The 12,954-nt window shown below is 45.6% G+C and overlaps 1 protein-coding gene across 3 annotated transcripts in view; it reads left to right on the top strand.

Moving 5' to 3' along the window:
- Positions 1-12,954, top strand: part of LOC138673050 (uncharacterized) — a 996,796-nt gene that overhangs the window by 369,952 nt on the left and 613,890 nt on the right. For all 3 annotated transcript variants that reach the window (XM_069761611.1, XM_069761612.1, XM_069761610.1), the window contains one exon: positions 7,489-7,576. In XM_069761611.1, the coding sequence (XP_069617712.1) occupies positions 7,489-7,576 (88 nt within the window). The remainder of the gene's footprint in view (positions 1-7,488; positions 7,577-12,954) is intronic.

Here is a 12,954-nt window from a genome sequence, read left to right as displayed (position 1 = left end):
TCGCACATGTTGTTTAACAATTTCTATACCCATTTTCACCATATTGTACACAGAACCTGCATGATGTTCCAAAAATATTTAGATAAAGCATGTCCCAAACATTTTTTCTTTATATTGCTGATATGTTCGTTAATTCTAACGTTTAACAGGTGTAAGGCAGCGATGTGCAGTGAATAGGCAGTGACCCATATAAAGTTCAAATAAAGTCTTGTTTATTTTGTAGCTACTCACAAACCAAACACATAAGAAACAAGTCCTTCAGTATGCAGCCGGGAAAAGTAAAGACAGTCCACAATCCGTTGCCGTGGACGTATTACACCACTGTGTACGCTGGGGTGTCAGGCTTTTTAGTCTCTGCCTGGCCCGTGTTGCTCCACACGGAAAGAGCTCCTCATGAGCCTCCTGCTAGGTCTGACTCCCAGACCAGACTGACACACCCAAACTCTCTTGCAGGGTTTTTTTTTCTATCCTCCAGATTCTATGGCCATGGACCACTATAAGATCTGGGCTGGAGGAAACGGACCAGCCCCACTACCATCCTGCAGTCTGTTTCAAAATAAAAGCCCATACCGGGTTTTCCTGAATAATTTCTGGGACAAATAACTTGACCCAGTTCACACTCACTTTTATTCTTCCCTGTGTCTCACAGGCAACCTGCTGTGAGCACAGGGCACTCCAGCGGATCTAATATGCTTCTAAGCACATCCTGTGGGATACATAGCGACCCTCGCATATGACAGCGGTCACTGCCTCACATACCCCCCCCTCCGTTCAGACTTGTGGGGTTGAACATTTGTCAGCATACATGGTGCCCGTGACAGGGCATCTGCATTTCCCTGTGATTTCCCAGCCCGATGTTCCACAGAGAAGCTGAAATTTTGTAGGGACAAGAACCATCTGGTGACCCGGGCATTCCTTTCCTTTGCATTTCTCATCCAGACGAGGGGTGAATGGTCCGTTACCAACCGAAACTGACGCCCGAGCAAATAGTAGCGTAGGGACTCCAAGGCCCATTTGATCGCCAAGCACTCCTTCTCCACTACGCTATAATTTTTCTCTGCCGGGGTCAGTTTCCTGCTTAAATAGGTGACTGGATGCTCATCCCTGTTCACCTCTTGCGACAACACCGCTCCTAAGCCTACCTCTGAGGCATCGGTTTGCACAATAAAGGTTTTCTTGAAGTCGGGGCTGATGAGGACCGGCTGTCCACACAATGCCGACTTCAGAGACTGGAACGCTTCCTCTGCTTGAGGATTCCACTTGACCATCACCGTTTTCTTCCCTTTTAACAGGTCTGTTAGGGAAGCCGATTTACCAGCAAAATTGGGTATAAATCGACGGTAATACCCAATGATGCCAAGGAATGCCCTCACTTGTTTGGTATTTAAGGGCTTGGGCCAGTTTTGAATGGCCTCAATTTTGTTCACTTGAGGTTTGATAACCCCCCGGCCAATCACATATCCTAAGTACCGGGCTTCCGTGAGACCTATCGCGCATTTCTTTGGGTTTGCTGTTAACCCTGCAGCTCTGAGAGACTCCAGCACTGCTTGTACCTGGGACAGATGGGTATCCCAGTCGGTACTAAAGATGACTATGTCATCCAAATAGGCTGACGCATAGTCTCTATGTGGCGCTAACACAATGTCCATCAGCCTCTGAAATGTGGCCGGAGCTCCATGTAACCCAAAAGGTAAGACAAAGTATTGAAAGAGACCCTCTGGGGTTATAAAAGCAGTCTTTTCCTTCGCTGACTCTGTTAAGGGAACCTGCCAGTAACCTTTTGTGAGATCCAGCGTGGTGAAGTACTGGGCCTTCCCCAGTCTCTCAATTAGCTCGTCCACCCGTGGCATGGGATAGAGGTCAAATTTTGACACTTCATTTAACTTCCTAAAGTCATTATAGAAGCGTAATGACCCATCTGGTTTTGGTATTAGAACAATGGGGCTAGCCCACTCACTTCGGGACTCCTCAGTGACTCCCAACTGAAGCATTTGCTTTACCTCAGCCGCGACGGCTTGCCTTCGGGCCTCTGGCACTCGGTACGGTTTCATCCGCACCTTTACCTGGGGCTCAGTGACAATATCATGCTGAATCACCGAGGTTCGCCCCGGCAGCTCTGAGAACACATCCATATTCTGCTGTACCAAAGCTCGAGCCTCCCGCCGCTGCTGTTTTGTGAGGGCATCATTGACTTTTACCTCACAGCCGGCTGTGTCCTTTGCCAGGGCCAGAGGGACCTCCGATTGTATGACCGTAGTTGCATCTGTGACCAAACATTCTCGGTCCTTCCAGGCCTTTAGCAGGTTTACATGGTACAACTGCTCGGGTTTTCTTTTCCCGGGTTGGTACACTTTGTAATTCACTTCCCCCACCTTCCCCCGTATCTCATAAGGCCCTTGCCACTTGGCCATGAGTTTACTCTCTGGGGTGGGTACTAGTACCAACACCCGGTCTCCTTCTTTAAAGGTCCTGACCGTGGCCCTTTTATTATATGTACGGCTCTGAGCGGCCTGGGCATCCAACAGATGCTCCTTTACTATGGGTTGCACAACTGCAATCCGATCCTGCATACTTGCCACATACTCGATAACACTCTTATGTGGAGTGGGCTCCTGTTCCCACGTCTCTTTGGCTACATCCAGCAGTCCCCTCGGGTGCCTGCCATACAATAGCTCAAATGGGGAGAACCCTGTGGACGCCTGCGGTACCTCGCGTATGGCGAACATTAAATATGGCAATAACATATCCCAATCCTTCCCATCCTTGGCGACCACCTTTTTGAGCATGGCCTTGAGGGTGTTATTAAACCTCTCGACTAACCCATCGGTTTGTGGATGGTACACTGACGTACGCAACTGTTTAATTTGGAGCAATTTACATAGCTCCCTAGTCACTTTAGACATAAAAGGGGTTCCCTGATCTGTAAGGATCTCCTTGGGAAGCCCAAGGCGACAAAACATGGCAAACAGTTCACGGGCTATTAGTTTAGCCGAAGTGTGCCGGAGCGGTATCGCCTCTGGATACCGGGTGGCGTAGTCTACGACTACTAATATTTGCTGATGGCGCCGGGCAGATTTTACTATTGGTCCTACCAGATCCATCGCTATCCGCTCAAAGGGTACTTCTATGATGGGCAGAGGCACTAATGGACTCCGGTAGTTCGTGGTGGGTGAGGTTAGTTGACACTCAGGACATGTGTCACAGTACTTTGTAACCTCAGCATAGACACCAGGCCAAAAAAACCTCTGTAATATGCGCTCTAACGTCTTTTTTGCCCCCAATTGCCTCCCCAACATGTGAGTGTGAGCCATGTCGAGCACCGCCCGACGATAGGGTTGGGACACTACCAGTTGTTCCACCACCTCATCCCGGATTTTATCAACCCTGTACAGTAACTCCTGGTTGATCATCATCCGGGGAAACTCCTTTTCTGCACCAGGTTGTTGTGCCACCCCATTCACCTCGATTACTCTTTCCCTTGCCCGGGTCAGAGTGGGATCCTGGAGCTGGGCAGTCCCAAACTTACCAGGTGACACCTCCAGCTCAGGAATTGGTGGATTCTCTTCCACTTCTCCTGCCAACACCTCTAGGGGAAACCTATCGGGATTACACACTGTCCCTATCGTGGCGACCCCTACGGCAGGTGTCCCTGACTCGGGATCTGCACCCGGAATACTTTTTACCCTGAGAGGGTTAACTCTGGTCTCCCAGAGGGACCAGAACAACGGCAAGTTTCTACCTATCACAGTCCTATACGGAAGAGTCTTTACCACTACCACCACATGTTTTATATCTCCACATGGGGTGGAGAATGTGACCTCCGCAGTCGGGTACTCTCGGAGGTCCCCATGTATGCACACTACCCCCACCTTTCGTACATTAGGACTGTCCCCAGCAACCAGGGACCCGTGTACCAGGGTCACCAAGCTCCCCGAGTCCAAGAGAGCATCTCTCTGGTACCCGTTAACGAGCACTCTGCACAGCTGAGGTTCGGTACCGGCAGGGTCTGTAGTGGCAATGCAGACTGGCTGGGCATACATAGACACGCGGCGGGTATACCCGCAGTCCATGGGTTCCGTTGTTAGGGGGCAATTAGCAACCACATGTCCAGGTTCTTGGCACCGCCAACACGTAATGACTGTGGCACGAGGTAACCTTGGAGCCAGTTTAGAGGACACAGGTCTGTGGTCACTCTCTTTCTGAGACAACCCCTCAGCACGGACTCGGTCTGGTTTTGTCCCAGTGGAGGGTCGTGGACTTTTCTCAGACTCCTGAGCTGGCGGAGCCTTACGTGACAGCCGAAGTGGAGCAGTGTCCCGTATAAAGTCCTGGGTGGCCTTATATCGATCTATCAGACCTACAACCTGGTCTAGGGTACCCGGGTCCCCTTGACCCACCCAACGCTGTATGGCTGCTGGCAGAGCCCTCACCAGTCGGTCGACCGCCACCCTCTCCACTATCTGACTTGTGGTTAAAGTCTCAGGTTGGAACCACCGTTTCACAAGCTGCAATAAGTCAAAAATCTGAGACCGGGCAGGCTGGGCTTCCACAAAAGTCCAAGAAAACACCAGTTGAGCTTTCACATAAGTATTAACCCCCAGTCGGGCAAGGATCTCACCTTTTAGCTTGGAATAGTCCTGGGCATCCTCCCGACTGAGGTCAAAGTAGACCTTTAGTGCATCACCCCTCAGGAACGGAGCCACAACTTCAGCCCACTGTGCTGCTGGCAGATTCTCCCATTCTGCTGTGCGCTCATAGACGGTGAGGAAAGCTTCCACGTCATCTTCCGGACTCAATTTCCTCAAAGCGGAGCGGACCTTGTCTCGGGCATCGCGACGTTCCGGGGTCGGTGCTGGAGGTGCCTCACGCAGGGCTGTAATTTGCTGCAGCAACAGGTTATTAGTTTGTTGCTGTTGTTGCTGGGTGAGGATCAGCTGCCTCAGGATCTCCTCCATTTTGTCTGTAGGCCTGAGTTGCAATGTAGCAGGCTTAATAACAGACATGCAAATGGCGTTGGGGTATGCCTTAATTCACACTGCTCCGCATTCTCCAACCAAATGTAAGGCAGCGATGTCCTTGCTGTGCAGTGAATAGGCAGTGACCCATATAAAGTTCAAATAAAGTCTTGTTTATTTTGTAGCATACTCACAAACCAAACACATAAGAAACAAGTCCTTCAGTATGCAGCCGGGAAAAGTAAAGACAGTCCACAATCCGTTGCCGTGGACGTATTACACCACTGTGTACGCTGGGGTGTCAGGCTTTTTAGTCTCTGCCTGGCCCGTGTTGCTCCACACGGAAAGAGCTCCTCATGAGCCTCCTGCTAGGTCTGACTCCCAGACCAGACTGACACACCCAAACTCTCTTGCAGGTTTTTTTTTTCTATCCTCCAGATTCTATGGCCATGGGCCACTATAAGATCTGGGCTGGAGGAAACGGACCGGCCCCACTACCATCCTGCAGTCCGTTTCAAAATAAAAGCCCATACCGGGTTTTCCTGAATAATTTCTGGGACAAATAACTTGACCCAGTTCACACTCACTTTTATTCTTCCCTGTGTCTCACAGGCAACCTGCTGTGAGCACAGGGCACTCCAGCGGATCTAATATGCTTCTAAGCACATCCTGGGGGATACATAGCGACCCTCGCATATGACACCGGTCACTGCCTCACACAGGCGTTTAGTACACCCTACATATAATTACTCATAGGGGCATTTGATTGTGTATATAACACCTGGGGTGGTACACGTAATAAACTCCCGAATCAAAAATTCTCTATCTCCTTTACTAATTGCTATTTGTTTTTTTTCGTATGTGTCTGTTGGCACATACTGCATTTGCGTCCGGGAAAAAAACACAAGAAATTATTCTGAAAAGATGAGGAAGATTTTTTTTAAAGATTTTTTTGCACTGTAGGGGCAATAATAAGGGGGGTGGGATTGTAATCTTGGATCAGGACCAATATCTTAAAGAGGCTTTAAGTCTTTTAAGTGATACATGTACATATAACAAAATAAAGGCTGATCCCACTGAGAGATTCATTGGGGAAATGAAAATCCTTACCAACAAAGGACTTAACATGGGATTTTTAAAGGGAACCTGTCACCCCGTTTTTTGAGATTGAGATATAAATACTGTTAAATAGGGCCTGCGCTGTGCGTTACTATAGTGTATGTAGTGTACCCTGATTCCCCACCTACGCTGTGCAATACATTACCAAAGTCGCCGTTTTCGCCTCTCAATCAGGCTGGTCAGGTCGGGTGGGCGAGTTCACAGCGCTGTTTCTTCCTCAGCTTTACGTTGGTGGCGTAGTGGTGTCCGCACGTTGAGGTGACTAATCCACTATGGGCACGTGAACAAGGAGCGCGCGATCTGCGCTATCACCCCCTGTCATCGGTGGGGGCGGCCATCTTCCTGGGGCCGCGCGTGCGCAGATGGAGTGCTCTGCTGCACGGGGCTTCAGGAAAATGGCCGTGGGATGCCGCGCGTGCGCAGATGAGATCGCGGCGGCCATTTTCCCAAAGCCGAGTTTGCATCTCGGCTTTGGGAAAATGGCCGCCGCGATCTCTTGTGCGCACGCGCGGCATCCCGCGGCCATTTTCCTGAAGCCCCGTGCAGCAGAGCACTCCATCTGCGCACGCGCGGCCCCAGGAAGATGGCCGCCCCCACCGATGACAGGGGGTGATAGCGCAGATCGCGCGCTCCTTGTTCACGTGCCCACAGTGGATTAGTCACCTCAACGTGCGGACACCACTACGCCACCAACGTAAAGCTGAGGAAGAAACAGCGCTGTGAACACGCCCACCCGACCTGACCAGCCTGATTGACAGGCGAAAACGGCGACTTTGGTAATGTATTGCGCAGCGTAGGTGGGGAATCAGGGTACACTACATACACTATAGTAATGCACAGCGCAGGCCCTATTTAACAGTATTTATATCTCAATCTCAAAAAACAGGGTGACAGGTTCCCTTTAACTAAAAAGGAGTATGAATTTTGTAATTTACTACATATGATAACAGCTGCAAGATGTTTGATGTGTTGGATTTAGTTTAAGCTCTAAGTTTTGTAAATGTCAGTTCACTAATCTCAAGCTCTGCAGTAGGTTACTGTTATAATGACCTGGACCCGTTGAAGCGCATTGCGCGCGAAACGGCCGTCGTCCGGTTCACTCCCCGCACCCTCTCGTTTTACCTGCAGCCCGAAAAGCATGTCCTTACTCCGATATATGGAAGAATAAAGGATTTTTAATACATCACCTTTTCTTTTTCTTTGGATGTTCACTACTCATGTGTTTCCCTGTGGCCCAGTCCAAACCTGGCTGACATGACTCTTTGAAAATATTGGAGAGCCTAGATTGTGCTGATTGTGGACAGTGGGCATCTATTAAATTCAAGTCAAGGGTATATACCATACCTAAAATTGGAAACTATACAAAAGTGAAATAAAAAATGACTTATATAAATTTGACTTCCTTACTTTACAGATTGGTGTGCTCTAGCCTGGGTTAGCTCCATTACACTGAACCTATATCTGAATGTAGTAAAAGAGATGAGAACAGACCAATATCAACTGTGAGTAACCTATCTTTTATCTTAACATTACTATGCGAATAAATTACCAAAAATGTCCATATACATGTCAATCATAAATACATGGCACTTCAGTAAAGTAGAGAACAACCTATTTCCCAAGGAATAATCATCTTACCCGGACAAAGAAGAAAACCATGAATAGATATAAAATCCAATAAATGTATTGATCAAATCTTAAAATACATAGATTAAAAAGTATACATAACAATGAAAGACTCACAGGAGGGGACACAAAGTATGCCTGGCATATGATGTAAAGTGATCAAATAAGTGCATGGCATAGTATCAATAGCATAGGTAAAATCATTACAGACCCTGTGTCTGTCTGTAGAATAACTATACTCCACCTATGTAACCCCTGCCAGAACCCAGAGTCTCAAAACAACCTGAGCAATTGTGAGTTTTTGTATAAATGTAATGGTACAGTTACCCAATGATGAAACCATCAAAGCACAAGGAGTCCCAAGTGTTGTGTACCTTCACCCCGACGCGCGTTTCACATAGTTTCTTCTAGAAGAACCAAGACCACAAATGTGGCATATTAAAAACATATGCCCAGAAAGGGATCTTTTTGGGGCCACCTCAGCTGTAGTATCACACTTGGGTAGTTCCCTTGTCAGGGCAGGAGCAACCACATGAGGCATGACAAGGTATACTAGAGCCAGTTGTCACATATCCAGGCTCCTGTTGACCTTCTTTTGGATGGCTTTATGTCATCTGGACAGACGGGTGAAAGCGAGGCTTTTAATTCTTGCACGGGTACTCTTAAGGACTTTATTGTGTGTATATATGCACAGTATACTTTGTGCAATTATTTTGTTTGGTCATAATCCTATGATTGCTCCCCAAATCAGGCATAGCTCTTTTCAGCATATTACTTAACACAACTTAGGTTTTATATCTTGATTACATAAATCTCTCGTTTCTGATTAGATTTATGTTTTTCCATTATAAACATGACCAGCATGTGCAAATGCATAGAAATGTGTTTCAAAAGGTACAAGTGAATTACAAAATAACATAACGAGCGAATATCAGTTGACGTTTTCTTTTAAAGTCACAGATACAAGAGTTTTTTCTTTACTTTATTTTGTGTGCAAAATAAACTTTCTATAACCATAAATGCATATAAGGAGACGAGGACCCCTTTTCATGAAGGAGATTACGCCACATTTCTGTAATAAATCGCTTTGAAAAGTTGCAAAATTTTAGTGAAGCAAAATGTCTCTAACTTTTAGAGTTTTCACTCCAGTTTCACTGAGCTCTGCCAAATGAACAGAGCTGGGGCAGGACGGGTGCGTGGCATGAAATAGATGAGCTGTTCCTTATGTCAGAAATCTTTCTCCTCATGCCACGCCACCACGCGTCTGACTCCAACACACTCCCTCATCAAGACCGACATTGTTTATGATGGTCTTGATGAATTGGGGCCTAGGTCTCCGAAATGCAGGCACAATCCAAAGATGTGCTGTGCTATAATATTTTAATGAGTAACTTGAAATATGATGTATTATTTTTGTTAGTAGTGAAGATATTAATGGTAAATTATGATGCTTTTTTCTCTCTGTAAAGAAAACCATTTTTAAGCATTTTAGCCCACTTACCTTTCACCCTTCATTGATGTGTCCTGTTAGAAAGCTGAATGTTATGTGCACATTGTGTTCATCTTCCCTTCCTGCCCTGATCATACAGTGCTGGTTAGGGGAAGAGAGAATTGTGCAGGTATGAATGGCATGACGGAAACTTTTCCTGATCATTAATGGAATCTGTCATCAGGATTTCACTGCATATCATTGCTGCTGTGGTAGAGTTTTAGGTCTGTGTCAACTCAACAGTTATTATATTTGCTGCAATACTAATGGCATCACTTATCACATATTATAGCAGTTTGGACTTGCAGCCCATTATCACATTGAAGTCACACCCACTGATACCGATAAAGCTTGTTATCCAGTGCTGTCCTCTACTAAAGTAGAATTGTGTAAAGTGAGCATGCAAATATTACCAAATTAGTAATTATTGTCCTTCTCAATAGCTTGTGTAGCTGAAACACCTATGTATGGGTGTATCTGTTTCGTTGTGAGGTTATGTTTCTTTATAGTAGAAAATGTGGCCATTGTGGGAATTTGACTCATGAGGCATATTTGTTATTGCTAGTCTTTACGTCTTGTGAAAACACTTCTTACTCATTATTGGCAACATAGTGGATAAGTGCAGAGGTGGACATACTGTTAGTTTAAGGCTTCTTTTACACTTACCATGGTTTTGCGTCCCGTTTTTGCGGCCCCAATAGATTTCTATGGGGCCGCAAAACCTGACCGCAATAATTCAACGGAGCACCGTACGTCGTATGGCCGTGAGAGCTGTATTTACGGCTGTGAAAAAATTTCCAGCCTGCTCAATCTTTTTCACGGCTTACAGACATAGCCCCCATTGAAAATCAATGGGGCGGCAAAAACAACGGAAGCTTGTTTTTGCGGTGCACCGTGACTTTCGGTTTTGCAGAAAGCCATTTTTTTTACAGTACTTTTTCCATAGTATTGGAAACCTGAAAAACGGAGATCCGCAAGTTTTTTTGCAGTCCGTTATTTTGGCAGACCATGAAAATTGCGGAAATACAGCCCGCAAAAAAGGCCCGCAATAACGGGCCGCAAAAAAACACGGTAAGTGTAAAAGAAGCCTAACCTGTGCATCCAAACAAGGGCACGAGAGGTAAGGTGGACCATTTCTATCTCCAAAAACAGATGAAATTGATGAGCTATTGGACTACAAAGAGCCGATATATTGTTCTTACACAGGGGAGATTATTGATAGCTCAGTGGTTAGGACCGTTGATTTTTTATCCTTGGGTTTAACCCTTTCGCGCCAGAGCTTATTTTCACCTTCATGACAAGGCCAGTTTTATCAGCTACGACCATTGTCACTTTATTCGGTAATATCTCTGGAACGCTTCACTCTCTCAGTGATTCTGAGATTGTTTTTTTGTGACATGTTTTACTTCATGTTGGTGATAAGTTTAGGTTGATATTTTTTGCATTTATTTGGAAAAGTATCTGAATTTTGGCAAAAATGTTAAAAAATTTGCAATTTTTAAACTGTTAATTTTTACACTCTTAAACCAGATCATTATATCACACAAAATTGTTAATAAAAAAACATTTACCACATGTCTACTTTAAATCAGCATCATCATTGAAACATTTTTTTTGTTAGGAAGTTAGAATGGTTAAAGGTTTATCAGCAATTTCTCAATTTTCCAACAAAATTAAAACTCATTTTTAGAGACCACATCACATTTCTAGTGACTTTGAGGGGCTGTATGACAGAAAATACCCAAAAGTGACAACATTTAAAAACTTCACCCCTCAAAGTGCTCAAAACCACATTCAAAAAGTGTATTAACACTTCACGTGCTTCACAGACAATAATGCAATATGGAAGGAAAAAAATGAAAATGTTACTTTTTCCCAGAAAAATGTTACTTTAGCCACACATTTTACATTTTCACAAGGGTAAAAGGAGAAAGTAATACAGAGAAAGTCCAGCTCCAGGTATCACATAAAAAGCTAATTTTATTGAAGATCATTTAAAAATTATCACAATCAGCATAAGTCACACGCCATTTCAATGACTAAAGACCACAGGCAGGGGTGGATTAAGGGTAGCCAGGGCCCCGGGCTGTTCAGACACTGTGGGGCCCCCGGATCATGTGACGGGGGTCATGTGACGGGGGTCATGTGACGGGGCCCGGGGGTCATGTGACGGGGGTCATGTGACATACCCGAGCCAGATTATTCCAGAAAAATGGCCGGGTCCTACTCTACTGTAACCTATTTAATATTTGTTAAAATCTGCAATACAATTTAGGTATATTTTGACCAATATCACATACAAGGAACAAATAGCACCGCACCATGACCAGACCACAAATTACAACCCCAGTGATCGAATAATATCACATACAAGGAACAAATAGCACCGCACCATGACCAGACACCATATTACAACCACAGTGATCAAATTATATCACACACAAGGAACAAATGCCAGACCACATATTACCACCAGTGACCGAATAATATCACATACAAGGAACAAATACCGCTACACCATGTCAAGAGCACATATTACCACCACTTGGTGACCAAATAGCACACACAAGGGACAAATACCACAACACCATTTCCAGACCACATATTACCACCACATAGTGACTGAATACTACAATCCTGACAGTAATAAATAAATAAAAAAACAAAATACTGTCACCATAACTGCCAGTATTCACAGGAGATCTGTAATTGGTATGCAGTGTCTGTGTAGAGGTAATACAGCGATCACTGGCGACATTATACACAGGAGCTCTGTATATGGTTTACAGCAGGGGTGTCAAACTGCATTCCTCGAGGGCCGCAAACAGGTCATGTTTTCAGGATTTCCTTGTATTGCACAGGTGATAATTTAATCACCTGCACAGAATGATCCCAGCGCCTTGTGTAACGCAAAGGAAATCTTGAAAACACGCACGGTCTGAGCTGAGGCCCTCGACGAATGCAGTTTGACACCCCTGGTTTACAGTGTATAGTGTCAGTGTATAGATAACACTGACTCACCAGTGACGTCTCTATCGGTGAACTCCTTCATCTGTCATGAAGCACAGACTGCCATCATTTATTCCAGCCAGGGCTTGTTTGTTGTTTCTGCAGGAAATAACACAGTTATCTCGAGCTCCGCTTGCAGAACACATTACTTAAATTTTCACAATTTCAACATTACACCACATGAAGAAAAAAAGGCAATATAGTGTCACTCTGCACAGTAACAGGACCGCCCCCCCATTTAAAAAAAGTATACGCAAAAAATAAAATAAATACATCACTGCAGTAATAATATCCCTTAATTAGCCCCTACGGAAATAATATTTCCCACCCTGGCCCCGTTTATCTCATTCCTGGCTCCTGCAATATATTCTCGCATCCTGCACTCATGAGTATCCATCCTGCCCCATATGATTTACCCATCCTGCCCCATCTGTCTCCATCCTGTCCCATGACAGTATGTTCAACAATCTGCCCCAGTGTGGCCAGCATATTACCCCCAGTGTGTCCAGCATATTACCTCCACACAGTGTATCCAGCAATCTGCCCCAGTATGTCCAGCATTGCCCCCAGTGTGTCCTGTCCAGCAATATGCCCCAGTATGTCCAGCAATCATCTGCCCCAGCCAGACTGTGTCCTCAGGCTCCAGCATTGCCCCAGTCAGTGTCTCCAGCAATCATCTGCCCCAGACTGTGTCCTCCTCCAGCATTGCCCCAGTATGTCCAGCAATCATCTGCCCAGCCAGTCCCCAGACTGTGT

Source organism: Ranitomeya imitator, chromosome 3 (assembly GCF_032444005.1).
Source record: "Ranitomeya imitator isolate aRanImi1 chromosome 3, aRanImi1.pri, whole genome shotgun sequence".
NCBI lineage: Eukaryota > Metazoa > Chordata > Amphibia > Anura > Dendrobatidae > Ranitomeya > Ranitomeya imitator.
The sequence above is the reverse complement of the archived record's forward strand: the minus strand, read 5'-3'. Positions and strand labels throughout refer to the sequence as shown.